The sequence below is a fragment of the Aythya ferina genome, assembly GCF_964211825.1.
Source record: "Aythya ferina genome assembly, chromosome: 25".
Lineage (NCBI taxonomy): Eukaryota > Metazoa > Chordata > Aves > Anseriformes > Anatidae > Aythya > Aythya ferina.
In genome coordinates, this window is record NC_140323.1 from 3,158,005 (window position 1) to 3,185,741 (window position 27,737).

The 27,737-nt window shown below is 59.5% G+C and overlaps 1 protein-coding gene across 4 annotated transcripts in view; it reads left to right on the forward strand.

Moving 5' to 3' along the window:
* PPFIA4 (PTPRF interacting protein alpha 4) overlaps positions 1-27,737 on the forward strand; it is a 47,789-nt gene that overhangs the window by 16,789 nt on the left and 3,263 nt on the right. For 2 of the 4 annotated variants that reach the window (XM_084497683.1, XM_084497684.1), the window contains exons 2-28: positions 1,888-2,697; positions 9,683-9,784; positions 9,863-10,027; positions 10,650-10,724; positions 11,001-11,096; positions 11,490-11,711; positions 12,138-12,284; positions 12,386-12,524; positions 13,099-13,178; positions 13,344-13,475; positions 14,843-14,905; positions 16,214-16,305; positions 18,506-18,647; positions 18,905-19,110; positions 19,592-19,832; positions 20,006-20,041; positions 20,620-20,753; positions 20,896-21,059; positions 21,510-21,603; positions 21,846-21,927; positions 22,352-22,552; positions 23,486-23,548; positions 24,702-24,728; positions 25,661-25,836; positions 26,440-26,537; positions 27,200-27,375; positions 27,595-27,663. In XM_084497683.1, coding sequence (XP_084353809.1) covers positions 2,461-2,697; positions 9,683-9,784; positions 9,863-10,027; positions 10,650-10,724; positions 11,001-11,096; positions 11,490-11,711; positions 12,138-12,284; positions 12,386-12,524; positions 13,099-13,178; positions 13,344-13,475; positions 14,843-14,905; positions 16,214-16,305; positions 18,506-18,647; positions 18,905-19,110; positions 19,592-19,832; positions 20,006-20,041; positions 20,620-20,753; positions 20,896-21,059; positions 21,510-21,603; positions 21,846-21,927; positions 22,352-22,552; positions 23,486-23,548; positions 24,702-24,728; positions 25,661-25,836; positions 26,440-26,537; positions 27,200-27,375; positions 27,595-27,663 — 3,459 coding nt within the window. In that variant the 5' untranslated portion in view covers positions 1,888-2,460. The remainder of the gene's footprint in view (positions 1-1,887; positions 2,698-9,682; positions 9,785-9,862; positions 10,028-10,649; positions 10,725-11,000; positions 11,097-11,489; positions 11,712-12,137; positions 12,285-12,385; positions 12,525-13,098; positions 13,179-13,343; positions 13,476-14,842; positions 14,906-16,213; positions 16,306-18,505; positions 18,648-18,904; positions 19,111-19,591; positions 19,833-20,005; positions 20,042-20,619; positions 20,754-20,895; positions 21,060-21,509; positions 21,604-21,845; positions 21,928-22,351; positions 22,553-23,485; positions 23,549-24,701; positions 24,729-25,660; positions 25,837-26,439; positions 26,538-27,199; positions 27,376-27,594; positions 27,664-27,737) is intronic. The other 2 variants (XM_084497685.1, XM_084497686.1) reach the window with 2 other exon arrangements.

Consider the following 27,737-nt stretch of genomic DNA (forward strand, 5'->3'; position numbering starts at 1 on the left):
AGAGGGAAAGCTGGGGCGATCCTTGGTTCCCTGGGGGGTACCGGGTGGGTGCCAAGCATCCCACCAGCAGCATGGCTCGCTACAGGGTCGTGCTGAGCAAATAATCCACCCAGGGGCAAGAAAAAAAGCCCTGCTCTCCATCAGCTGCTCCACACCCAGGTGCTGCCATCGCCAACCAGCCTCTCCGAGCGGTGGTAGGTGGGACGTGGCTGCGCTGTTTTGCCATCCCAGAGAGTGGGGAAAGCATCATTCTGGGGGGGGAGGGATAGTAAAGAAAGTACGTTTGCACTGGCAACAAACCTGCTTCCAGCAAGTCTGCGCCTGGCAGCCCCGCGGGACTAAAAATACCCAGCAAAAGGCTCGAGCTGCGCAGTGTCTGTTTTCTCGGCTCACCAGCTGTCTCCTCGCAGCCTCGCTCCTCTACCCAATGATTATCCCATCAGATAAGGCCCTCTAAACCCAGGCAGCCGCATTTCTGTACTTTGAGCAGATACAGCCGAAAGGTTGAGCTTTGCTGGCAGCTTTTTGCTGCTGCTTCCGAGCAGGCTCGGACCCCTCTGACACCCGGCAGCCAAGGGATGCTTTTGGCCCTGCTGCTGCTGCTGAAATCACGGGCAGGGGGTGATCGTGCATTGGGGTGATCGTGCACATCGACAAGCCCCAAGGGGCTGGGAAGTGCCCGTCTGGGCATGCAGGGGCCGAAGAAATGCTGAGCTTCACCCCGAAGGGACCGCGTCCTGCACGCATCCGCCGGCTGCGCTCCCAGAGGGGAGGGTGCGTGGCAGCGAAGGATTTCCCATCCCTTTTGGAGAACGGAGGAAATCCAGTGGTTTGGGGTGGCGTGGGAACGAGGGGGTGCTCCTGTCTGTCCTCAGACACCTTTTCCCCCCACAAGCAGAGGCACAGCAGTGAGATGGGGTGTGAAAGCTGCTTAGTTTGGGTTTTGCACCCAAGGTGATAGGGTTTGGCTGGGGAGTAAGGCTGATTTCTGCTCTTCTTGGCCCAAATCCCGGGAGCGTCTGCAGAAGGACCTGGCGGCGTGGCCCTGCTGGGGGCCGCTGGGACACCAACTGGGGGAAGGAGGACTGAAAAACATTTCCCCTGCTTAATTCTGGGAGTTACGGGGATGGGGCTCGTGTCCAACACAACCCAAGGCGAGCAGGAGCTGCAGGGGGGCCTCACTCCCTGCCTTTCCCCCCCCGGCCTCCTTTTTGCTGGGATGCTGCGGGGACGGGGTGTCCTGTGCGCATCCATCCCAGTCACCCCTTTGAGGGTTCAGGGCAGCATCACATCCCTGTAAGAGGTCTTATCCCACCCGAGGAACCTGCCTTACATCTGTAAAGGCTGAGGAGGTGGCAGAGCCACCTGCGGGACGCCCCAGCCCCTGTCCTGGCACGCGGGGAGCTGGCTTGGAGCGTAACCCGCAGTGCGCTGGATGCATGCTGAGGGGCTGCTGCTTTTGTCAGAGCTTCTCTATTTTTAGAGGGTTTTTGTGTCGAACTTCCCATCAGCTGATGAGCCAATGTCATCCCAAGAACGGAGCTACGGCTCCCCGGCCTCGGCAGCGGGCGTCTGCACGGCTGGGCGTGCACGAGAGCATCTCTTTGTGCTCCTTTGCGCGCGGCTGGGCGGCTCGGTTCGTGCCTTTTCTTCCAGTTCCCAAGCCCAGAACAGGCTGCTCTGGCCCCAAACTGCGTGCCGGTCTTCCTTTTTGTCCAGGCACACCTTTTGGTTTGAAAGGGGGTGAGATAAGGACATCCAGACCCAGTCTCAAGTGTTTCATCTGTCGTAAAGTTACAAAACTCGCAAAGCCCGGGGTGCTGGGTGGGTGCCCCATGGGTTTGGGGGGCAGCAGGAGGGAGCTGATCGCTGTCCCCTCTCCTGCAGGTCACAGCTTTGTGGTTAAAGAGCCACGGCACCGAACGGAGACGCCCTCCTGCACCAGCTGGGGCCATCTCGCTTCGCCTCCGGGAGAAAAACCGCTCTTCATCCGACTCCTCCTCAGCATGCCCGGGCAGCCCAAATATCCCCCAGGCCCTTCCTGCGCTGCTGCAAGCTCAAGCTCACCACTGCGACGTGTCCCCAAGGGTCACCTCGTCCCCCTCTGAGCATCCCCGTGGCTCGTGGATGCTCCAGCCCCCCAAAAAGGCATCAGAGCAGCAGCAAGAGGGGCCACGATGGCACCAGCGGTGCCAAGCAGCTGAGCAAGGGGGATTTAAGACCGCGAGGACCTTGTGGGTGCTAAGGACATCGCCTTGTCCCTGCGACAGCCCTCGGTGGGCACCCAAGAAGGGATGGGGCATCCCTCTACCTTCACCACCCCGTTGCCCTCTCCATTGCTGGCTTCTCGGGTGCACGGGGAGCCCATAGAGATGTGAGCGGGGCCCTGCAGCTCGACAGCACCCAGCACCCGCCCCGCCGGGTGCCTCCAGCACCCTCTCCTGCCCACCCCGTCTCGCCATGATGTGCGAGGTGATGCCCACCATCAGCGAGGGGGACCCCCTGGGCCCCCCCCAGGGCTCCGAGGCGGATGCCGACTTCGAGCAGCTGATGGTGAACATGCTGGACGAGAGGGACAAGCTGCTGGACACCCTGCGGGAGACCCGCGAGACGCTCTCCGTCACCCAGAGCCGCTTGCAGGAGGCCCTCCGGGAGCGGGACCAGCTCCAGAGGCAGCTCAACTCTGCCCTCCCGCAGGTAAGGACACGGCCCCGGGGTGAGCAGGAGCCCGTGCTGAGGTGTGTGAGGGCAATCGGGTGCTCAGATCTTGGGTTTAGCCTGGGATTTTGGGAGGACCGGCTTAGTGGGTGGCGGTGATGGTGCCGGGTGTCGTACATCTCGTGCCAAGAGTAAAACCTGTGGGATCTCTCACCTCATCTTCTCCCCTGTACCCTCGTTGGTCCGTGACTCCTTACAGGGAACGTGGAGCTGTAATCTCTGCTCTCGCCCAGGGGAATGGGCACAGAGAAGGGGCAAAACCCCCCGCGAGGACACTCTGAGGTGATGGAGGCAGATGCAGAGCCCCTGCTCGCCCATTGGCACCAAGCAGTGCGCGGGGAAGGGGCCGCCTCCAGCCATCCCCGTGGGACTCAGGGCAGCCCTTGCTTTCACGAATCCCCGCTGACATTTACAGAGCCCCCAAACGGGGCCGCTAACCACAGCTCTTCCCCACCGCTGGAGGCCCCTTCCCTCCCCGGCAGGGCTCCTTTCCACAGCCCCGTTGCCCTGGGGTGCGGGCTCAGGTGTCAGGACTTTCTCTGCGCCGAGTGGGAACGCTGGTGGCAGAGCTGGGTGCCGAGCAGGGATGGAGGCATCGCGGCGGGCCCATCTGTTCCCTGAGCTGGAGCAGACGGGCAGCACGCGGGGAGGCTGCCAGAGGTCTGTGCTGAGCGAGCCAGCCAAGGGCACGGGGGAATCGGGGCTGGCTGTGGCTCCGTTGGGTTCCTGGCTCTGCCCAGAGCTGGGTGTTGCCGCAATCCCGGCTCCTCCACCAGCAGGACCCGCTGCAGGCGCTCCGGGGACCTGGACTCGAGCTCAGCCTCCGCGAGGAAAGATGCTCAGGTCAGGAGAGGAGAGGGGGGAACAGCATCGCAGGGCTGCATGGGGTGCCTTGGCTGCCCACCTTTGAGCAGGAGGCTTCAAACACTGGGGTGCTGGGCTTTGGGGCACCCCAGGGAGCCAGGAGGCGATGGATGGGCTGAAACGGGTGGCACGAGCCAGGGCAGAGCTTGGGATGGTGGCCGGCTGGCTCTCTGCATCCCTCCTCCGCTCCAGACAGGGGAAGGCAGCTCAGCAGGGAGGCAGCCCCCGTCCTGTGCTCGGAGCCGGGCTCTCCACAGGCTGCCCGAAGCAAAAAAAAACAACAGCTCTTTCCAGGGCAGCCCCACGGATGGGTCACTCCACGTCCCCAGAGCTTCCCTAAGACCTCCCCAAGTGCCGGGCACCTCGTGCTGGTGGCTCGTGTCCCCTCTGCTCCCTCCAGCGCTCGCTGCGGAGAGCAAGCCGGGTCACCCTGAGCGCGCCGCCCGCCCCGGATTAAGGGACCGTGCGGATTTATTCCCAGCTCCTGCTCCAATAAAGGGTCCTCGGCGCCACGCACGGCAGCGTGCGGACGGAGCAAACTGGGTCAGCGCCCGCCAGCCCCCTGGGTGCCCCTCTCCAGCTCCCTGCCCTGCGGCGAGGGATGCGATGAGCGCGGGCGGCTCATGGGGAACGGCCCCGGGTGCCCGCTGCCCCCCGCTGCCCGGCTTTACCCCGCACGGGCAGGGGGGCTCCGGGCACGGCCAGCCTCACGGGAGATGAGGGCTCGGCATGAACACGGGGAGCAAACCCAGCGGCGCTGCTCGCCTGCCCAATGGGACTAACCCCAGCATGTGCATGTACCAGGTAAGGGGGACGCGGCGGGGCGCTTCCCTTGAGGGGTAAGGGGGGTTTTCAGTGTGCCTCTCCCATCCCATTCCTCCTCTTTTGTGGGCCTTCCTGAGGTCTGCTTCACTGAGGAGCTTTCTGCAGTTTGTCAGGCCCTATTGGGAAGGGTCTGAGAGGCTATTAGGAAGCAGCCTGCTTGAAGAAACCCTTTTTTTTTGGCGCAGCTCAGTACCCCCCGAGGCCGACAGCCCTTTTGCAGCACCTCCAAGGAGCCAAACCCTGGCTGCACGGAGGAATTGCATGGCTTGGGCTGGCCGGGGACCAGGGGAGGTGGCACTGTGCATCCCTCCAGGGCACTGGGGCAGTTGGATGCTGCTGGGACCCCCAGTGGGGCAGACCCATGGATGGGGCAGGCAGGGATGCCCCAGGGATGCTCCTGCCTGCAGCTCCCGTCCCCCTCCCCGGTGCCGCACGGCCGAGCCGCCCCCTCCTGATCTGTGGGGGCATCCCTCAGCCCCCAAAAAAAGGCAGAACTCCAGGGCGATTTCCCAGGGAGACTAAGCTGCCTTAATGCTTCTTTACATGATTTATTTATTCATGTGGGAGCGCCGAACGCGACTTAATCGGGCTGAAAGCTCCCGGCTCCAATCCCTCTCCCCTCCCTGCTGCGCGGGGGGCGCGCGGCTGAGCCCTGGCACCAAGGACCAAGCCCCGAGCAGGGTGTGGGTGCCCTCAGCAGCACCCCAGGGCCGTGGCACGGCTGCCAGCTCCCTCCTGCTTGGCCACTGGGTGTAGTGCGAGCCAGGGATGCTGTGTGCAGGGCTCCAGATGTTTCCAGATGTGCTCCTGCTGCGGGGTCCTGCGTGAGGCTGCCGTTCTCCCCGTCCTGCCCAGGGCGTGGGGGTCTGGCAAAAATCCCTGTCCCTGTTTACATCAGGGGGAGAACGGGCTCCCCGATTTCACAGAGGCTGCTGCGCAGAGGGCTGCTGATATGCTGGGAAACCTGCTGCGATCCTTCCTTCCAGGCCCTCGCTGCTTTTTGGGGCTGCCCAGGGAGCTGAGAGCCAGGGCAGAGCCTCCAGGACCCCTGAGCTCTCCGGAGGTGGGCAGGATCCCGGCATCGGCCATCACCCCAATTCCTCCCCTTTCACTTACAGGCGAATCTAGAATTCCTTCTGCAAAGAAGAAGCATGAAAACACAAACCCCAGAGGCTCCAAGCAGGGGGAATACACCCGTGGGGTGAGGGCTTTAACGTACCTTCAGGTTTTGGGGAAGGACGGAGGGAGCTGAGCTTTGAACCCTTGGAGCCTGCCGCCCTCCTACGAGCTCAGGACCCTGGGGTTTGGGTTACTCCTTGCTCAGCTGCACAGCGCTGCTCTCCGAGTAATCCTGGATGGAAACACATCCTGACTGCACGTTGAGAGGGGAGGACACCGACACTCATGGGTGATCCCCGCGGAGCCACGGTGCTGGGCTGAGAGAGCCGGGAAATGGCACCGCGGTGCCCGGCACCGTCAGGGGGTGATGGCTGAAACCCCGGGGTGCCAGGCAGGATTTAACCTCCCTAATGCCGTGCTGCCTGCTTCTGGGGTTGCATTCAGCCCCGCGGGGGTGACTTAGGGCTTTCCTGGGGATCCGTGCCTCTCCTGGAGGGGTCTGTCTCCTCCCGGCACGGACAGATGGACAGACGGACAGACGGACGGGCTCCGTCCCTCGCACGCTGAGCCAGCAGCAGATTTCCAGGTGCGGGCGGGCAGCCTTCCCGCGGCAAGCCTCGCCTGTCAGGAGCAATCACTCCAATTAGGGGCTTTGAAATGCCATTAATCACACAGCTGGAGCCAGCTCCTTCCTGAGGCTCGGGTGCGCTGGAGCGGTGGCCGTGCTCCTGCCACAAAATGGTTTTTGCTCACTTTGGTGAGATCTCGACGGGGTGGGGAAAGGACGAAGGTGGCTCAGGGCTTTCACATTTCAGTTTTCCGTGCTTTGAGCCATCTCCCCCTGCTATAGGACTGAGCTTCCCCAACCTCTCCCCGAGGTCTCCCTGCGGCGTTTCTCCAGCCTGGAGACCCCAAACTTGGCACCAAGAGCCCCAAGCCCCAGCTCCCCGTCTCAATGCACCTCGCCATGCTCCCTGTCTCCCTCCTGGCTCCTCCAGTGAAACCAGCATCAGCATCCATCCCCCCACGTCCCTCCTGTGCGGGGCTTGGTGCCGAGCCCAGCCGCTCACCCTCACCCTTTTTGGGTGGTTTGGTTTTAATCCCAATTAGCCACTTCCCAGGCTGCTGGGCTTCCCGCAGGGCTCCTGGGGGCTCTCAGCGCCGTCTCTAATTATCCTCCATTTGATTGAAGATCAGGCACCTCTGCTTTGCTTTCTAATCCATTTATAGGTGTCCCTGCTTAGCCTGAGCGCTTGCTGGAGCCAGGGGCATGCAGTGTGCAGCTCTGCCTGCCCATGGCCAGGGGACAGGAACATCACCCTGTCCTCCTCTCTGCTGCTTCACCCCTGTGGGTTGGGGTAGAAGCTGTGCTCTGGGGAGTGCCTCTGTCTGCAGCTGGGGCTTGGGGAATTTTCTTCTCACCATCCCCAACCTCGCCTGGTGCCCGCCGGTAGCCCAGAAGCACCCACAGTGTCAGCCAGGGCTGACAAAGCCATCCATCCATGTGGATGATGGAGTGAATTGTCCCTGTTTTTTTATTCCCAAGGCATCCAGATCAGGCCTGTAGGTGCCCCCTAGCTCAGCTATCCCCCGTTGTGTCCTGCTGTCCCATCTCGCCGCAGGGGTGCTGCTATTTCTGGTGGTAAACGCTCATTTTTTTTTGCAGCCTTTCCCCAAGGAAGGACAGTCACTGCGGTCTCTCGGGATGCCCTGGGAGCCTTAATGGTGTGCGGGGTCCCTGACAAGGGGACAACTTGGAGGGGGCCGGGACAGGAGCTCTGTGCTGAGCCCCGACCAGCCCGGGATGGAGCCACCACCGCACTTTGAGCCCCGGCCCCGTGGGTGGCATCAGGACGGCAGGGGCAGGGGCTGTGCTGCTCCCTCCGGCAGATTTTCTCTCTCTTTTAATCTCCTTGCCTTCGGGATGAAAGCCTGACTGCAGCCGCAATCTGCACAGCTTCACCACCCCGGGAGGCAGAGCGGGGTGAGGAGGGCTGGGCGCTGCTGGCTCTGTCCCCGTCGTGGCACCCGTCTTCCCCGGCCACCCCTGCTGCCTTGTCCCGTCTGCTCCACACCGCAGGAAGCACCGCTTGCTGCCTCCTACCCTAAGTTTGCAATTTGCTGAGGGTCTCTAATGCTGCTGGGCTTCCTACCCCACGTGCCTGCGGGTTTCCAAAGGGCTGCAGTGGGGAGAGCATCAGGCTCCGCAGCCCTGCTTCCCCCTCTGGATTGCAGCCTCTCCGGATTTGGAGGCTTTGGATGCGCTGGGTCCCTACCCCAGTGCTAGGGGAGAGTCTGCAGCACCGCCTACCAAAGCTCAGGCTGCAGGAAAACATCCCTGGGACCTTCCCAGCCACAAGAAGGCTTTTGCTGCTCACCACGAGCCCGGTTGCCTGTCCCCAAACCCAAAGCAGCCGCTGGTGCACGGGTACCTCGTCTGGGTGCCTCTCGCTCCTCCCCTTCCCACTCGCCGGCTTTCCCAGCCCTACATAATCCACGGGGATGCTCACAAGCTGCTCTCTCTTGCATGCAAGAGCTTGCATAACCCAGCCACACACACATGTGTGTGTGTGTGTGCTGCGCTGAGCCGAGCCCTAATCCCCAGGGGCCGGGAGAGCACGGATCCAGGGAAGCTTCGGCCGGGCACCGCTATCTCCTGGGGGTCTCTGTGACCTGGGGGGCTTGGGGTGGGCCAAGAGCAAGCACCAGACAATGCCTGGGCATGGCAGGAGCTGGCGAGGGAGGTGTCGGTGTGGTGTGTGCCTTCTGTGGGGTGGGGATGAGGCCAGGGCTGGAGCAGCCCCTGGGGAAGCGATGGGGCAGGAACGGGGTTGGGGTGCTGCGGCAGTGCCGGGGCGAGGGCGCTGGGCAGGAGAGTGGCTGCTCAAGCCTGACTGCAGCTTGATCTTTCCCTCCATCCCCACTGCCACACAGAGGTCCCGTCCCTCTGTGGGGTCTCAGCATCCCCGGTGACACCACCGTCCCCATCGCCCTGGGTAAAAAAGCCGTTGCGAGCAGCCCAGGGCATGGTGTGGAAAGGGAGGAGGAAAATGTAGCTGGGAGAAAGAGATTGAAACACTCCGAGTGTCGTGGTGGGATGTCAGCTGGTGCAAGAGGTCTCCCTTTGAGCTGAGCGGAGCATTTAATTCAAATCCGAACGCCTTGCCTCACTTTTAAGGCTTTTTAATTTGTTTAACTGGGAAATTAGAGTGGAAGGATTTCACGCTGTGAAACCGCTCTCAGCTCCCAGTCAAAATTTGTTTTGTTAATGCTCAAGCAAATCTTTCTCAGTTTCTTCTGCAGCCCTTTTCCTTTTTAAGTTCTTCTCAACAGCCCTGTGAAGCGGGTGTAAATTCATGAAGCGTTTCCTCATTTGCATTTTTCACCCTACAAAGTCCCAGCTGCACCATGTCACCTAGCCCTGGCACACACCAGTGACTGGAACAGCAACTGGGAGCAGTGGGAGAGTGCTCCTGGGCTAACCCGGGTGCTCGTGTTTCCTTTTATTTTTTTTATTTTTTATTTTTTTTAAGAAAAAATGAACCCTCCTGCACCCTAGGAACTTCATGGCAAGTTTTCTTTCTGCTCCACCACAGCCACAAATGAAGTCTCTGTGTTTTGGAGGGGTCCCTCATGTCCCTCTGCTGTGCCATCCCTTGTTGCACAGCTCTTGCTGGATGTCACCTCCTGGGAGGCTGCTGCCAGACTGGTAGCAACTGGGATTCTTCTCCCCCCGTGCCCCATCTGTCTTGGCTGGGACATGGGGTTTGTGGGTGGCTGGCTGAGTTTTCAGCCTGGTGGGACGTTTCCCAGGTGGGTGCTCCTCGAGGTGATGGGAGGGGATGGGAACGTGCTGGTGGCCTTGGCTGGAATGCTTTAAATGCCATCGAGCGCTTCTGGAGCCAGAGAGCAGTTTCCTGTGTCACCGGACATCAAACCAAGTGGATAAAGAGCGGGATGCTGCTGTGGTTCTCACTTGTTTAAAGGAATAAATTGCCTCCCAGCTCGCCTGTGCGCTCCGCTGGCTGCTCTCTGTCCCTGTCACCCCCCTGGAGGGGTTGGGGTAGGAAATGCTCCGTGCCGGCAGTAGGCTCAGGGTGCTGGCCCCGTCTCCATCCCATGCTCCCAGCTAACGGCCGTGCCCTGCTCTCCGCAGGAGTTCGCCACGCTGACGCGGGAGCTCAGCGCGTGCCGAGAGCAGCTCCTGGAGAGAGAGGAGGAGATCTCAGAGCTGAAAGCTGAGCGCAACAACACCCGGGTAAGCGGCAAAAGCCTCCCCAACCTCCCCAGAAAATTCCCCTGGGGTGACAAGAAGCTCACGTTTGCCCTCTTGCAGCTCTTGCTGGAGCACCTGGAGTGCCTGGTGTCGAGGCATGAGCGGTCCCTGAGGATGACCGTGGTCAAGCGTCAGGCCCAGTCGCCGTCTGGGGTTTCCAGTGAGGTCGAGGTGCTCAAGGCACTCAAGTCACTCTTTGAGCATCACAAGGCGCTAGATGAAAAGGTGAGAGGGGCGGCTGGGGCCTCTCCCATCCCCTGCTCAGAGCAGACCTTCTCCCAGCGCTCCTCGCTGGGACAGCCTGGCCTCCTCCCTCTTCGTTTTATTACATGATGTGTTGATGTGGGATGCCTCAGCAGGAGGGTTTGGGGAACTCAGCAAAAAGATACTGGGAACCGCTGGGGCTGGAGCAGATTCTGTGGGCTTGAGGCCGTTGGGGATGGGGACTTTGCTTCTCCCGTTTGCTCCCCTGATGGTGGTGAGTGCAGGTGTTTGGCACCCTGGTTCAGTCCTCGCATTACAGCACGTAGAGTTTCTCCTGAGTCATTTGCCTCGAGCATCTCCTTGCTGTGCTAAAAAGCATCTCCAAGCTACCCTGGCCTGTTTAAGCTACTCCAAGCTACTCCTGGCATCCTCCAGGACTCAGACTGGCCCTGGCTGTGCCTCCCCAACACGCTTTTGCTCTCCCAAGTGATGGGCTGGAGCCTCCCTGAGTCTGTGCCCTGGACATGAATCCATATAGGCATGGCCTGCAGACAGATAAAAGGGGTTAGGGGTTCTCCTGGCTCCAGGACACTACCCATAATAAATAAATACCCAACTTTCCCATTATCTTACCCACCTGCAGGTCAGGGAGCGCTTGCGAGCATCCTTAGAGCGAGTGGCGACCTTGGAGGAGCAGCTGGTGGATGCCCATCGGCAGGTAAGAGGTGCTTGGCAGCCTACCCTGGGCCCCTGCCGGCGCGACTGCTGTGCTGGGACTGCTTGGAGTTACACCAGATTTGTGAATTCAGGTTGAATTTGGTGAACTCTTCCTTCACCCTCTCTCTCCTGTACCCCCTCAGCCCTAAGCAGAGGCTGGAAGAAGCCAGTGGGGAGCCAGCTGCAAAGCTGGGTGTGCTGGGGCTGGCCTCACTCGTAGCCAGGCCAGCTGGTTTCATTACCTCTCTGTTATTAATTAATCCCTGTTGGTGTGCAGGTGGCAGCTCTGCAGCAAGGCGCCACGCGGGAGGCCCCAGCAGGCGAGCGGGATGAGAGGGAGCCCAAGGAGCCGGCTCAGAAGCTTCCCTGGAAGGTGAGAGCCCCAAAAATGCCTGCTCTGACCACGCTCACCAAGGTTGTGGTTTCTCTAACCCCCTTGTTGCAGGCTCTGGGGTACTGAATGCTTTTTGCCCTCCCCTGGCCCTATACCCCTGGGAAATGCCCTTTGGATACGAGCCGTTTTCCAGCACGGGGGAATTTGTGCTCCCACCTGGATGCTTCTAGGGGCTCAGCTTCCCAAAGGTGCTCTGCACACCCAGGGACTCTGCCCTTAGCTAACCCCGTCCCGCTGTGCCTGCGAGATGCCACATCCCTGCTGGTGGGGACTGTTCCCGGGGGTCCCAGAGCCCCCTGCCCCACTCACCCACCCCATAGCTGCGCGTTGTGGGGCAGCCGGGCACCCACCTCCCTCTCCGGTGCCTTGCAGCGGCTCTCCAATGGCTCTGTTCACCCCGACGACGAGGCAGGGCGGGTGGTGGAGCTGCAGGAGCTCCTGGAGAAGCAGAACTTCGAAGTGGTCCAAGCCAAGGAGCGCATCTCCGCCCTGGCTGCCAGCGTCGCGGAGCTGGAGGAGGATCTGGGCACCGCCAGGAAGGATCTGATCAAGTCAGAGGAGATGAGCAGCAAGTACCAGCGGGACCTCCGAGAGGTTAGGCGCTGCCCCCTCTGCTCACTGCTGCTTCCATGTGCTCTGTGCTGGGAAAGAGTTTGTAACCCCTTTTGTACGCATGGGAAAGGAGGGAGAAGGATGGTGTTTCCCCCCAAAAACCCTGCCTTTGGGGGTTGTCCCCACATCTGTCAGCAGGACTACCCTGAGGTTATAATGCCAGTTCTGTGATTCTGTGATAAGCAGACTCTGAGATACCCCCAGGCAGTGAGCTGTGTCTGTGCCAGGATGTTTTCTGGGATTACCTGACTGTCCCTTTCTTGTCCCCTCCATATTTTTGTGCAAAGCGGGGCTTTAGTTGCATGCTTAGGCTCAGGGATGCCCCAGGCTCAGAGAATCCTTATGGCCCAGTTGTTCCCAAATTGCTGGCCACGGGCTCAGGGTGTGACAGCCCCATCGCTTCCCCAGGCTCTGGCTCAGAAGGAGGACATGGAAGAGAGGATCACCACGCTGGAGAAACGCTACCTAGCAGCCCAGCGAGAAGCTACCTCCATCCACGACCTCAATGACAAGCTGGAAAGCGAACTGGCCAACAAGGAGTCCCTGCACCGCCAGGTACCGGAGCGGGACCCACCACCCCGGGGACCCGGGAGGGAGAAGCGGGTGCTGGGGAGAGGAGGTGGGTGCCAGGAGTCACGTCCTGCCCTGTCCCGCAGTGCGAGGAGAAAGCTCGGCACCTGCAGGAGCTGCTGGAGCTGGCGGAGCAGAAGCTGCAGCAGACGATGCGGAAAGCAGAGACGCTGCCCGAGGTGGAAGCGGAGCTGGCCCAGCGCATCGCAGCGCTCAGCAAGGCAAGTGTGTGGGGTGCGTGGGGCGGAGGGGCCGGGGGGCTGCAGGAACCAGGGGCAGGGCTGGACACCCACCTGCAGAGATGGAGCCTGGCAGCCCCAGGGCACCCTGCTCTCGGTCCCAGCCTCTGAGCTCTGCTGCCCTCTGCTTCCTCTGGGGTAGCGGGGACAGTTCACAGCTTTTAAAACTCCTCACATGCAGGACTTGCTCCTTTCCTCAACTGCTCTCTCCAAGGCAGAGGTGGCCTTGCTGCTCAGGGTGACCGTCACCTGGTGTTGGGATAGTTTTGGAATGAGGAGGAGGAAGGACCCAAGCTGGATCTGGAAGGGTGCAGGCTTGGGTGGGGGTGTGGATGTGGCCAGCCCTGCCTTTTCCAGGTGCCCAGTTGCTTGTGGAGCACCTCCATCTCTGATCCCCTCTCTAGCAGTTGTTTCAAGGCTTGCCCAGGGATGCAGGCAGCAGGAGGGAGCGCCTCATCCCAGGAAGGCTGTGGATGCAGGGACGGAGGGAAGGATGCGGGAGGGCCCACGTGGTTTTGGGGAGCACCATCCGAGAGGGCTGCTCTGCTTTTCCCAGGCAGAAGAGAGGCATGGGAGCATCGAGGAGCACCTCCGGCAGCTGGAGAGCCAGCTGGAAGAGAAGAACCAGGAGCTGGCCAGGGTAAGTGCTGCTCAGCCCGGATGGGGGAGTCCTCGAGGGTCCTGATCTGGCCTCAGCTCCCCCTTGCTGTGACAGCTGGGAGCCTGGACACAGCACAGAGCTCCTCACAGCGAGAGGAGCAGAGCCACTGGATCTGACGTGGCCGGCTGCTGTTTGCCATTGCAGGCCCGCCAGCGGGAGAAGATGAACGAGGAGCACAACAAGCGGCTCTCGGACACCGTGGACCGGCTGCTGAGCGAGTCCAACGAGCGGCTGCAGCTGCACCTCAAGGAGAGGATGGCAGCCTTGGAGGAGAAGGTATCGGCTAGGGGCAGGCTTCAGGAGGGAGGTGTTGGGGGGTGAGGGACCTGCAGCGGCCCTGACACGGACCCTCCGCCAGCTGCAGCGCAGGATTTTGGAAGTGCCCATGCAGGGATGGAGAAATGACCCCATACGGGATGCCAGCCGGGTGCCAGGGCTGGTTGGGGGCTCAGCATCGCGTCCTCGCCTCCTGCCAGCCCCCACCCAGCAGGACCCGCTCCCCACCGAGCTGCCTCCGACATCGGCAGGATTTGTCCTGCTCCGTTCCCTTCCTTCCCTGTGTCTGTCCCAGCACAGCCTCACCTGCAGCCAGAGCGAAACCCCACTGCATTTTGCAGGAGAAAATGCAGTGTTCGTCCCCAAACCCTCCGTGTGCTGCCGTGAAACCTTCCCGTCCCCCAGGCCCTGCCCTCTCCGAGCCGGGACAGAGCCCGTGAGCAGCCGCCAGCTCCTTCCCTGCTCCTCCTGGGGAGCCAGGCTTTCCTTTGAGCCTTGTGAATGCACTCAGCTGGCAGAGCAGGTGGCCCAGAGCAGGATTAAACCTCACAGTGGCAACAGGAGACCAGCCTGTGATCATTCACCTTTGTCTGTCTGGGTTCCTGCAGGGACCGTGCTCCCCGTAAGAAATCGGGGCGCAGAGGGAGGTGCACCCCTGGTTGATGCCTCCAGGACCGGGGCTGTGTCCCTGCTGCTCTGAACCTCCTGTCCCCAGGCAGACCTGGCAGTGCCAGCACGTGTTCAGCCAGCTCTGGGTACAGAACAGGAACTCACGGGTGGGACTGGTTCCAAATTCCCATCCCAGCCAGCAGCAAGCAGGGAGCAGAGCCTCGTGGAGGAGCACTGCCTTCCCCAGCCTGCTGCCGACGCTGGCACACACCACATCCAGTTCATCCTTGGGCAAAAATCCTGCTCTTTGACTTCCCAAATCAAAAACCAAAACGCCAGGCAGTTGCAAGTTCTTCTTTCCCCACACCTCTTCTCTAGCCCGGAGACGGGGATGTTTTTGCCCTTGGGCCAGCTACCCGAGGAGCCGATCTCCTCTCAGCCCCCTTCCCACCCTGCAAGCGTTCCCAGAGCTCTGGCTGCTGCTTGCCCACCGTGGCCATGCCCCAGCCCCAGTGTAGGACTGGAAACGGGCTGCAGCCCTGCTTTTGAGGAGCAGGGGGTTGCAGAGAAGGCTGGTTGGCAGCAGGGAGGTGAGGGACAGGCTGGGAGCCACCACCACCCGTCCTGCCCCGTGTCAGTCCTGCTGTCCCCGCTGCAGTTCCACGCTGGCCATCCCCGCGAGGCCACGCAGCCGTCTCCTCAATGCTCTCTCTCTTTCTTTCCTGTTTGTGTTCCCTTTTCTTTTGAAATTTTCAAAGAACACATTGTTACAAGAGCTGGAAAATACCCAAAAGCAGATAGAGGAACACCAGCACGACAAGGTAAATGCCGCCACAGGGAGCCTGCCCTAGTGACTGCACCTCCTCACTCCTAACCCCTGACTAGTGGCAGTCCCGCCACCTAAAATACTCTAAAAAGTTTTGGAGGAGCTGGGACCCCAAAGTACCCAGCAGCAGGAGGCCACAAACTAACCCAAGCAGTGGCTGAATGGAAGCTGCCACCCACCTCACTGGAGACCCCCGGTTCGGTTCCTGAACAGGCATGTTCGCTCCCATCTCTGTATTTCTGTCACATTCATCCATCCCCCTGCTGAGTGAGGACAGCAGCGAGGCTGCGGTGGCTTTGTCCTCATTTCCAGAGGAGTATTTGCCCCCGTGCTCCCTGAGGCAGCCACATCCCCTTCACCCTCAAGACTTCCCCAACCTCCTCGCTCAGTCGGGGCTGAGGTCTGCTCCGTGCCCAGCTTGCAGAAATCCCTGTAGGTCTCCACACCTCCCCTGCCCTCAGATAAAGCATCTAATTAGGGTCTGCGAGACGAGCCCACGCCAGCCTGTGCCAGAAAGCTGGAGGGCTCCAGCTTTTTGAAGCAATGGGAGCTTCGGGGACGTGCCCCACGTCCTGTGCATGCCGGGAGGGTCTGGGGGGCTGCTTTCCCCCTCGCTTGCAGCTCTCCGAGATGCTCTCTGCCTGCTGTGAGGGTTTGCAGGCACTGCTTGCACTCCCCGGCCACGGCTGCTCAGCTCCGGGTAGAGGCAGAGCCCGGAGACCTGCGTGATGCTGCCCGCATGCTGCCCACCCCAGTTCAGCCCACTTCAACCCCCAGTTCAGCCCACGGGATGGGATCCTGCTGTGCCTGGAGGATCCCATCCCTCTGCCTCCATCCCCACCCACAGCATCTCCCGCAGGGCAGCACGGCCACGTAGTGGTCCTGGTCTGGGGGTGGCAGCAGGGAGGTGGGACAGGCCCAGCATCAAATCTGGCTGGCGGGTCCCACGCTGCCAGCCCTTTGCTGTGGTGAATGTGCACATGAAGCTTGGAGCAAAGCCAGAGCATCCTGGTGGGACTGGCTCTCCTTCATCTCACAAAGCAGCCTTGGTTCGAGCACGTGTGTGTGTGTCTGTCTGCCCCGGGGTCACTCCCTCCCCTCTCAGCATCACCCTGGCATCACCCCAGCGCTGTCATTCACTATCGCCTGCATGAGCTGTTTCTTCTCTGGTGCTTTGAAGCTGGGATGGGGGCTTTTAAAGGGAATGTAAACCTGGAAATTGCTTGGTTTGCCCCAAACCTGTCTCATTGTGCTCTTCGGGACAAAACCAACCCCTGCCCATCTCTTCTCTTGCCCTGAACAGCGCCGGCTGTCAGACGAGATCGACAAACTGCGGCTGGAGGTCGATCAGCTCAAAACCAGGAGCGGGACGTTCGTGGAGAGCGTGCACACGAGGTGAGAGCCTCCTGCCAAAACCCTGCCAGCCAGTGCACGCCCCGCTCTCATCCCACACCCATGTCTTCAGGGCGTTTTGTTTTTTAGGGCCCCAAAATGCTGTTGGTGCTGGGCATTTCGGTCTCACCAAGCCTCAGTTCATCACAGCAGGGTCGGCTCTGGCTGCGCTGTCCCCACAGCAGATCTGTCCTGGGGTGAGACACAGACTGTTGAGAACAGCCCAGCCTCACCAAACAGCCCCAGATTCACTCTCCAATGACAAAACAAAACAAAACAAAATCCACTGGGCATCGTTTCTTTTTCTGCACAAAGGGCTCAGGGCTTGTGCAACCTCTCTCTCAGCTCCTTTACCCTGGGGTGGCTTTACCTAGTTCCATCCTCGCTGCCCAGCTCGAGGTGCTGCAGACCATGCAGCATTTTCTTCATTTTGGCTCATTTTTAGTCCCTGTGAAATCTATCCCTGTTCACCATCCACCTTTCCTCCCCCAATGTGCTGGGATGGGCTGGTGAGGAAAGAGGAAGCTCTTTCCGTGATGGCCAGCAGTGCAGAGACTGGGGGGATCCCAGCCCCGTGCTCCAGGAGGTGAGGTGAGTCCAGCGGGTCTCAGCCTCTGGCACCAGCCAGGGGAACCAGCACGGCCACAAGAATCCAGGAACGGCCCCAGGAGGGAAGGGAAGGAGGGTGCTGAGGCGCCGTGCACCCCACCACACTGCTGTGGCCACCTGGGAGCCCACGTCCTCGCCTGAACCCTCGCAACCTGGGCTCGGTGTGGCAAGAAATTGCTGGGAGCGACCACCAGCTGCAAAACCTCACCTCCCTGAGAGGATGGAAAAGAAGGGAAGGAGCTAGCAACTAAGCTTCGAAGCTGTTGGCAGCAAAGAGGAAAGGGCCTGGAGGCCCCGTGCCCACATTGGAAGGAAGAAACGGGGAGTGAGGATGAAGTGAGGCTGAAGGACAGCTGCGTGCCTGAGGAGGGTCTGCAGCGTATGTGGGACCTGTTTGTGTGGGTCTGCAAGAATCAGACAGGCAATCTTTTTTCTGTAATTTCTTGAAGGACAATTCAGCAGAAAGCTTGAGTTACAGAGGCCAGAATAATCCCCCAGTTGAAATGTCAGCTTTTGTCTAAGGCACCTTTATCTGTTTTTAGCTCAGGAGCAGCTTGTCAGCAGCTCCACGGCTTAAATCCTCTTGAAACTTGGGCCGTGCCTTCGTCTGCAAGCACTGAGCTGACACCAAGCCGAGCAGCTCGTGTGAGTGATTTTGTCTGGGCTCGGCAGGATGCTGGGGGTGGGGAGCCCAGATCTATGCCTCCGCTGGAAACCAGACCCCACCGTGGCGGAAAATCTGCTGATTTCTCTGGACAAATGCTTCTGTCATCCTAAATCAAGCCCTCGTGCCTCCTATTGCAATGTGTATGGTGAGGAACGACCCCGTTCTCTGGGAAAACGCCTCGCTCAGCCACAGGGATGGGTCTTTGGGGTGAGGAGGTGTGATCGGGTGACATGGAGACGTGCAGTGAGCATCAAAATAACAAAAAATGGCCTCGTGTCCAGCTGGAGCTGACGCATTTCTGTGTTCCTGAGCACCGACACAAGCCTGGAGGAGGAGAAAAAAGAAGTCCCGTCTGGTTTCCGATGGGAGATCCCAATGCTCATGCACCTGTACCTTGGAAGATCTGTTTCAAATGGGATTTTGTTCATCAGGGATTTTTTCATGGAAATACTGAAGAAAACATAAACAGAAGAAAAGCTTCGTGTCTGGCCCCCATCATGGGGATGGGGAGAACAGGCACAAGAGGACTCTGGTGCCATACGTGTACAGGAGGGGAAGCTGTGCTGGAGAGGGAAGGACAGGAGGGAGCTGTGCAGCCCCCAGACCCTCTGGTTTGGGCCAAAACTGGCTGGATGTTCTGTGGGTATCAGGGCAAAGGGGGAGGTAGCACTTGGGTAGGGCCCTGGGCTGGGCTTCCATCTGCTTGTGAATGCATCTCCAGGGCCAGGACAGGGGGAACTGGGCATCCTTCTCCTCCAGACCCTGCTTTTGCATCACTTCACGCAGAGCAGGGAGGCATCACCGTGGTGGGCATCCCAGCACGGCCCTGTCCTCCTCTTCTGTCCTGAGTGAGTCTGGGCCATGAGGGGAGCCGCAGGGGAACGTCCTTGCACAGGCAATGTCCACAGCAGAGCTCTCTCTCCCCAGGTCCCACATGGGCAGTGCCACGGACCTGCGCTTCCCACTCAGCGCCGTGGTCCATGCCCCCGCTGAGCCCTTTGGGACGGCCCCAGGCCTGCCTCGGGCACAGAAAGGGCGATTTGCCGCCCGGCGAGAGGAGCCGGCCAAGGTAACCCAGTGTCCTGCCAGCACGGGGCCAGGGCTGGGGTCAGGGTTGGGGTTGGGGTCTTCTGCCCTGCACGCTGGTCTTACATGCCCTTGATTTGGGGACGTGGGGTGGTTTCATTCACCGGGCATGGGGGTAACGTGGCAAGAAGGGCTTCCCGCTGGGGTTGCGCTGAAGCGCGACTGATGCTTGAGGCCTCCAGGTTGGCTTTTGGAGACCTGGGGGTGCCAGGTGGGACCAGTGGACCTTGTTCCCCCCAGGACTGGGAGCAGGCGCAGGCAGGCAGCGTCCTGGCCACGGGGCCTCACGCCTTCGACAGCGACCCTGAGATCTCTGACGTGGATGAGGATGACCGCGAGACGCTCTTCAGCTCCATGGACGTGCTCTCCCCTGGCGGGCACTCGGATGCTCAGACCTTGGCCATGATGCTCCAGGAGCAGCTGGATGCCATCAACGAGGAGATCAGGTAGTGGCCACGGCCAAAACCCAGCACCACCTAGCTCTGAAATGGCTCCGGGGGGTGGCACAAACCGCCGGGCAGTGGGAGGAGGCTTTGATGCCCAAAAATTGATGTCCTGGTCCAGATTCAGCCAGGGAAATGGCTCGAGGATATTTAGCCACAGGGCTTGGTCCTTTCTACATGGGGATCTGTGTCATTTGGAAGTACCGGTGTGGGCTTACAGAAAGGATCTTTGTTTAAAAAAAATATATAAAAATCCCCATAAATTCTGAAAGGAATTGGGACACCTCTCAGCCGTGGTCTGTGTGGATTCTGATGGCTCTGGCTGCCATTCCTAAAGACAGGGAGCTCAAGTCACAGCACCGGGGCTGCAGTTCCCTAGCACAGCTCAATCCCATGGCTGGGAGCTACCAGATGGCCAGGCCCCCCCCCCCAAAAAAAAAAAAAAGCTGGGAAGCCCTGAGCTCTGACCCCACTCCTCCACCAGGATGATCCAAGAGGAGAAGGAGTCCACCGAGCTCCGCGCGGAGGAGCTGGAGACGCGCGTGACCAGCGGCAGCATGGAGGGCCTCAACCTCACCCAGCTGTGCAAGAGGGCCTCCATCCCCACCTCGCTGACGGCCCTGTCCCTGGCCAGCTCGTCCCCACCGCTCAGTGGCCGCTCTACCCCGAAACTGACCTCCCGCAGCGCCGCTCAGGACCTCGACCGCATGGGGATCATGACGCTGGTGAGGAGGCGCTTGGGGCAGGTGGGAGCCTGGGGAGGGGGGGTGCATGTGGCTGCCCCCCCAGTGTCCGGTACGGCTGCGTGATGTGGAACGGGATGCCCGTGTTTGCTGAGGGGTTTCTCCATTAACTGCCTCCCTTTCTGTGTCTCTCTCGCATTCTCCCTTGCAATCAGCCCAGTGACTTGAGGAAGCACCGGAGGAAACTGCTAGTGAGTGGCTCCCACCCTGCTGGGTTTTGTCCAAGCCCCTTTTCCAGCCTGCTCCTGGCTTTGTCCACACCAGGTCAGGGTGCACCAGGCGTGGGATGGAGCTGGGGACCCCAGGGATTCAGCAGGAGGATCAGGGGGATCCCATAAGGTGCTTGGAGACATGCCGGCTGGCAGCCCGGGGCTCTGGCAGGACGTGGGGAGGGTCCTCAAACATTGAGCGTCCCTTCTGGGGACAGGGCGTATTTGGGACATTCCCATCTGTCCTCCTCAGAGCCCTCTGCTGAAACAGCAGCTTCAGTCCCCACACCCTGACCTGGACCATGGGGCTGCCTCCTTTCTCCTCCCCAGTTCCCTCCTTCCAAGGATCTTGGCCCTACGGCTGTGTCCTTCCCATCTGCCTGGGCACCTCGAGCCACCACCAGGGCTCTGCTCCGGGCTGATCCTGGAGCGTGGCCTCGGGGCCCCGGTGGCTCTTTGGGCCATGCCTCCATGGAGCAAGAGGGGTAGGTTCTGGGGCAGGCAGCAGGACAAGGACGGAGCTGGAGCCGCCCAACCTCATGGCTCCTGTGCTTGTTCAGTCACCCGCAGCTCGGGATGAAAGCCGAGAGGACAAAACCACCATCAAATGCGAGACTTCCCCCCCGTCCTCGCCCAGGACGTTGAGGCTGGAGAAGCTGGGTCACCCCGCGCTGAGTCAGGAGGATGGGAAGAGGTGAGTGGAGCACCCGTTGGCTCTCAAACCACTCGTTTGAGGCTTTGTGGAGGGGAAATTTGGGGCTGTGGGATGGGCTGGGGTTTGCTGTGGCTTGGAATAACCTCAGGCTTTGCTGTTCCTCTCCCTCCTCCATCCCCAGCTCCCTGGAAGAGCAGGCCAGCAACCCCAGCAGCAACAGCAGCCAGGACTCCTTGCACAAGGGCTCCAAGAGGAAGGGGATCAAATCTTCCATCGGGCGCTTGTTTGGGAAAAAAGAGAAGGGCCGCTTGATCCAGCTGAGCAGAGAAGGGGCCACAGGGCAGGGTCTGTGAGCAGCTCCGCTCCCGGGCGGGCCGGGCGGGCGTTCTCTCGGGCCGGGCTCTCTGCATGCCCCCTGGCACTGTCTGCTTTTGGGGTTGTAACCCCAGAGGAGCAGGGACACCCCTGCTGGGCACCCCTGGGGACGTTGGAGCCACCGGCTTTGGGCTGCCTGCAGCTTCAGGGCAGTCAGATCCTGGTGCTGTCAGCCCCATGGACCTTTCGGGCCTGAGCATGGCCCAAACCTCTTTCTCGCCCTGTGGCACCTCCCTGATTTTGCACAGCCCTTTGGTGGGAGGCTATGAGGGTGGGTTGAAAATCTGTGCTGTGGTGGCTCATCCCCGACACCTCAGTGCGAGGACCCATGCAGTGCCCTGGGGGTTGTCAGACCAACCCTGGGGACATCGTGCTGATGCTGGGGACATCGCGCTGACCCACGGGTGTTTTGCCCAACAGTGCTGCTGACCGACACCGAGGTGGGCATCCAGGACCCTCTGGGCCTCGGCAAGCTGGGTGCTCAGGCTGAGAAGGATCGTCGCCTGCGGAAAAAGTGAGTGAACCTGCTTCTGTGCCCCAGCAAGAAAATGTCCCACCTGGTGGCTGCTAAGCCACGACACAGGACCGGGAATCGCTGAAAAGACTTCTTGCCTTCACGCTCTCATGAGCCCTATTAGCTCCTTTATTGCTTTGCTGCCAGCTGATTCTTGCTGCCTGCACTCTCTTCCCCTTCGAGAGCTGTTCCCTTCTCCCCAGACTCCCAATAAACCACTCTTTTGCTTCTGTTCCCTCCAGGCACGAACTCCTGGAAGAGGCTCGGAGGAAAGGATTGCCCTTTGCCCACTGGGATGGCCCCACCGTTGTCTCCTGGCTGGAGGTGAGGCAGAGCACACCCGCGCATTGTCCCCACACACCGACAGCTTTGCAGTTGCTGCTGGTTTGTGGTGCGCTCCCCTGGCAGGGGTACAGCACCCCACAGTCCCGCTGTGCTTGGTCCATGCACAACGTGGCCATTGTAAAACAGCTCATGCTCGGCAACTCCTTCATCTGGCAAAGCCCCGAGACCCTCAGCATGCCCTACAGAATGGGTGTTTGGGGCCAGTGGCAGTAGGGACCGCTTCCCCAGGCACGGAGATGTTTTCTTTCCTCCCTCAATGAGTAGGGAGGTGGCAAAGGAGCGGTCATGGAGCCGTTTGTGGGTCCTTGTGGGTACTGAGTTTAAACAGGGCGTCCTAGAGCCCTGCCAGAGGAAATGAGGGCCCGTGCCCTGGGCAGTCACCAGCTTTGCCCTGTTTTGGCAGCTCTGGGTGGGAATGCCAGCCTGGTATGTCGCTGCTTGCCGAGCCAACGTGAAGAGCGGAGCCATCATGTCAGCCCTGTCCGACACCGAGATCCAGAGGGAGATCGGCATCAGCAACGCGCTGCATCGCCTGAAGCTGCGCCTGGCCATCCAGGAGATGGTTTCGCTCACGAGCCCCTCGGCACCTCCCACCTCACGGACAGTAAGTGCCCCATCCCATGACTGGTTTTCCCCTTTCCCTGGCTCCTTGGAAGCATTGTGGCTCGTTGTTCCCCAGGGAGCCCCGGTACTGCAGGCATATGCAGCAAGAAGGGGTTCTCTAGCACTCGGCGCAGGCTGTGGATGGGGTGACATCCCCTCACAGAGCAGTAAACCCACCAGGCACATGTCCTCAGGCACAAAGATGGTTGCTGCCATCAGGCATGAAGTCCTTTCCTGCCTTGAGGGCCCAGCAGACGCTCTTGTCCTCACCTACAGGGGCTGTCAGCAAAAGGCTGACTCTGCAGAGCAGCCAGTGAAGAGCAAAGCTCAGGGACTGTCTGCTCTGGAGGGGCTAAATTCCCACCCAGTTTGATCTGCAGGGCCAGCTGGGTTGTGCACAGTCATTTTTTCAGTCATTTCAATACAAAACTTGTCCCGAGACCATCTGAAAATTCCTGGGGCAAGTCAGAGTAGCTGCAGATCCCAGCCTTGCTCTGGGTAGAACAGGGAGCAGACGGCAGGATCATGTCTTGTGCTGGTCCCTAAAGCCCCCGAGGGGTTAATGGTGCTCCAGTCAGTCAAGACATGTCTGTAGGAGTATGGACAGCAAAAAGAAAGGCCCCAGGCATGCCCTCAGACAGCCATGTCTGGTGTCACAGCTGTCAGGGACAAGCCTGCAGGCTCTGTGAACGTAAAACCAAAGTATAAAGGCAGCCAGAGGGTCAGTGGTCCTGGCTGGGCTCTCCATGGACAGCCCACGGTGCACAAGGACAGTGGGGTGCCACCAGCCCATGAGGATGCAGGGATGCTGCAACGTGCCCCCTGGTGCCATCCCAGGCGTGAGGGTGGTCTGGTCCTCCTTCATCTTGAGCCAGGCTCATTTCCATCATCCACAGTGGCTCACCCTGACCATTCTGCCCTTTTTCTCCTCCAGTCCTCTGGAAACGTCTGGGTCACCCACGAGGAGATGGAGAACATGGCCACGTCCACCAAGACGGTGAGGCTGGGCGCCCCACTGCCGCCGCGCCGTATCGGTTACCGCACTGAGTGAGCTCCGGGCGTGCATTAACGTGCCAAACCCCAGGAGGGAAGGGGATCTTGGCTGTGTCTCATGTGTCAGCTCGTGGCCAGCGCATTGCACCTGTCTAGAAACCGTCTTTCAGCCTTTAATATCCCAACAATTTCTAAAGCTGGCTTAAAACCCGTCAGATGCATTTGCCATTGTCAAGTCCCCGTGGGTTGTGCCGGGTTTCCAGCACAGCTCGTCCGTCGGTTGTGAGTTAGACAGAAAGGAAAGACAAAAACGAGGGTGATCTCAGACAGATGCATGGGACTGAGACCCACACTGGTCAGCCTGTGCCCAGAGAAGTCACCGTCTAACCTCCCTTCACTTTAGTGTGCCCAGATATTGTCCCCTCTGTCTGTCCCTACCACTGGCTGATAGCTTGGGGTCCCTCAGGGGGATGTGGCCGTGCTCCTAAAAGCTCTGGGCCCTTTGGAGAGAGGAATCCCTGCTCCCCTCTCTGCAACTTCACGACCCCATGTTCACGTCTCAGAGCAGGGGCAGCATTTTGGCTCTGTTGTGTGAATGAGGCATTTTGTTGAAGCTCATGCCCACTGCCTGGGAACCACAGAGCTTGTAAGTGGCAGGTGCCTTTTGGGGACAGCAAACTCAGGGTTACAGCAGGGGTTACGGCACTTTCCCTCACAGGTTTTGCAAGTTTGAGAGAAACTAGTTCAAGGTGACAAGGAAAAGCAGCTGCAAAATGGGCAGATTGGGTTAGGCAGCCCCTCTGGGAGCTTGTGATCCATGAGCTGAAGCTTAGATTTCTCTGCATCTGTCTCTGGGTGACCCAAGAGTTACCCATGTTACCCAGGACAGACATATGAGCCCCAGGTCTGTGCCACCTCCAGCCCAAGACCTGTAGATAAAGCCCCATCCCACATCCTCCTTGCTTGCTTGAGAGCTGGGGTGAAGTTTGGGCCCCGTGGGGCCGGGTTGTCCCCAGCACCCTGCTGGCAAGGCTGAGCACCCCAGGCCCATCTGGGTCACGCAGTGCCGAGGGTCCCCTGCACTGGCACAGCGCTGCACCACCGGGAACTGACTTTATCTGTCCTTTCTGTTGACATGCTGCGTGTGGCATGCTTAGGACACAGAGGAAGGCAGCTGGGCACAGGTGAGGTCCCCGTTGCACTTTTTTTTTCGGTGGGGTGGGCATGGGAGGGAGAGACGGACACCACGGGGCACCCAGGGAGTGAGCTTGGGGCAACAGGATTCAGCAAGTCCTACTTGGAGCTGAGCCTGCACCTGGTGGTTGCTCCTCTGAGCCATCTCTTGGGCATGGGACGGTCCTCCTGGGACCTCCCACCAAGCAGTGCCCTTCTCTCCTTCAAGCTGTGACTTTTTTTCCTGGGCCATCCTCTGTAAGACGCAGTTCTGGTGTTAAAAATCCCCACCCAAGACTGACCAGCCACCCTGGGTGGGGGGCAGGTTTCCAGATGCACAAATGTTTAGGTTTCACCTTTATTGGCCCAGAGTTCAGGATACAGAACGTTTTCATGGACTGAAAAGGTGGGAGGAAAAAGTCCTGCTTGGTTCCATCTCTTCTGGTTTCGATGATTCTCAATTGTGTTACTTTTCTTCTGGTGGATCTCATTTCATTTTTGGACCCCGAATCAGCTTGCAGTGAAACTGACTGGATGTTTTGCTGCCCCAAACCAACCTTTTATCATTTTGAAATCATAAAACAGAAAGTTTGGTGATTTCTAAAAATCAGTTGGGAAAGCAATAAACTATATCTCCTACTTAGTTGTTTCGACTTTCCTGAATGTGCTTTTTCCAGAAGAAGTTAGTCAGGAAATCCCTTGTGCTTGCCTCTTGGCTGCTGCCCTGTCTCTTTGGGGCACCATTAGGACAAGGACCATGGCCAACAGGACTGTTCCCCCCAGCTCCTTCAGTCCAAACTAGGGTTCATCTCCCCTGGCCCATGTTTAGTCCTCAGGACAGTGACCCCCAGGCTGCAGCACCGACCTGTCACCACTCTCCTGGGATTATCTGCAGCTCTACCAAGCCCTGGTTTCTCCCTAGTCTGTCCATTCGCTTTCACAGACGCTGGCCTATGGGGACATGAACCATGAGTGGATTGGGAACGAGTGGCTGCCCAGCCTGGGCCTCCCGCAGTATCGTAGCTACTTCATGGAGTGTCTCGTCGATGCACGGATGCTGGACCACCTCACCAAGAAAGATCTCAGAGTGCACCTGAAGATGGTGGACAGCTTCCACCGGTGAGTGCCCTCCTTTGGGAGGCCCTTGGGATGCAGTGCCTGCACGTGGAGCAGAGGATGGGGGAATTGGAGGGATTTTTCCCTGTCTTGGGCAAGCTCAGTGCTGAAGGATGGCACCTGGGACAGCTGGTGTGGGCAAAATAGCTCCTTCAGCAAAACTGGAGGGGAACAAGCTTTCTTCTGGCTGTGGAACAAACCACAGACAAAAAAAAAAAAAATGGGCTCATCCCATCTGATCCCCACCCTGCATCCGTGGGGGCTGCCAGGACCCTTCAGGCTGGAGCAGCCCCCGTGGGCAGGTTGTCCCTCCTCTCCCCAGCCCCCAAGTATCATTGCTTGTATCGAGGTACTCTCAGACAGGTAGAACAGGGCAAAGCTGATGGAATGAGGGATTATGATGAAAGGGAGGGATGTTCCCCAGGTTCTGGCCAAGATTTTCCCTTTGAACTGTGTCAGTGAGGACCCAGTGCTGCACCAAAACATCCTTTGGGCACATGGAAAACGAGTGGGGAGGGGGGTCCCTCTGCAGGGTCCCTCCAAGGTGCCTGCCCCCAAGGTGCCTGAGCCCTCCTGAAGGCTGAATGGTGTCTTGTGTCCTTGCAGCACCAGCCTGCAGTACGGCATCATGTGCCTGAAGAGGCTCAACTACGACCGCAAAGAGCTCGAGAGGAGGCGAGAAGAGACCCAGCATGAAATCAAAGGTCAGCAGCCACATACACCCCCCAGCTCTGGGAGGATTGATGGGAAACCTCCAGAGATGCCCAGCAATGATCCCTCTTCTGTATTTTTATCACAGCACTTGCCAAGGGAGAATTGGTATTTCTGAGCAATGCCCATGCCCGTAGGGCTGTTCTCTGTGGGGAACTTCCTTGCAATGTTCCCCAACAGATTGCTCCAAGTACCTTTAAGCAGCTCACCCTGGTCAGGCACAAGGAAAGAAGAAGGTTGTCAAGACAGGAAAGATCTAGCCCGAGCTTCAGATCAACTTCTGCCCCTTTCGGATGCTCAGGACACTCCCCAGCTTGCTCAGCCTCCCCTTCTCCTTTGGCTGTCCTGAGATTTCCCGTGCATCTGGCTGTTGCTTAGATTACAACTCATTATTGATAATGCCCCTAATTAAACCAGCAACCCTGGGTTCTTAGGATTAATTTTCACAGTTGCTTTCTGCCTGTTATTTCAACGTTCAGTTTGGCAAATTGAGCTGTTGCTGGCACTTGGGTACGTGGTGTTGCAGCTGGCCCAGGAAGAATTGTCCTGGGATCAGCCTGGGGCTGTGGGGCAGGGTTCCAGGACATCGCCAGGTCCCAACATGACCACGAGCATGGTCTGAGCTGCCCTGGGACATGGCCTTGCTCTTTTGCAGACGTGTTGGTGTGGACCAACGACCAGGTCATCCACTGGATCCAGTCCATCGGGCTTCGCGAGTACGCGAACAACCTCGTTGAGAGTGGAGTGCACGGGGCACTGCTGGCCCTCGACGAAAACTTCGACCACAACAGCCTGGCGCTCGTCTTGCAAATCCCCACGCAGAACACGCAGGTAGGGGCAGCATCCCCGGGGTGTTGTGGAGGTGGGTGCTGGGCACGGGACGTGGCCGTGATGTGACTCCAGCAGTGCCACCAACCCCGCCGTGTGCTGAGCAGAGCACTCGGGTGGTGCATGGGCCTTTTCTCTGTCATTCTTAGGGTTTATGGGTTGGGAAGTTGTGCTGGGAACTGCTCCCATCGATGGGGAGCGTTCATTTGATGTTATTTTCAGGCTCGACAAGTGCTGGAGAGGGAGTTCAACAATCTGCTGGCATTGGGCACAGATCGAAGGCTGGATGATGTGAGTACCAAACCGCCCAGGCCCAAATCGTGCTGGGTGCCTGTTCTTGTTCAAGAAATAGGATTGACAGGGCC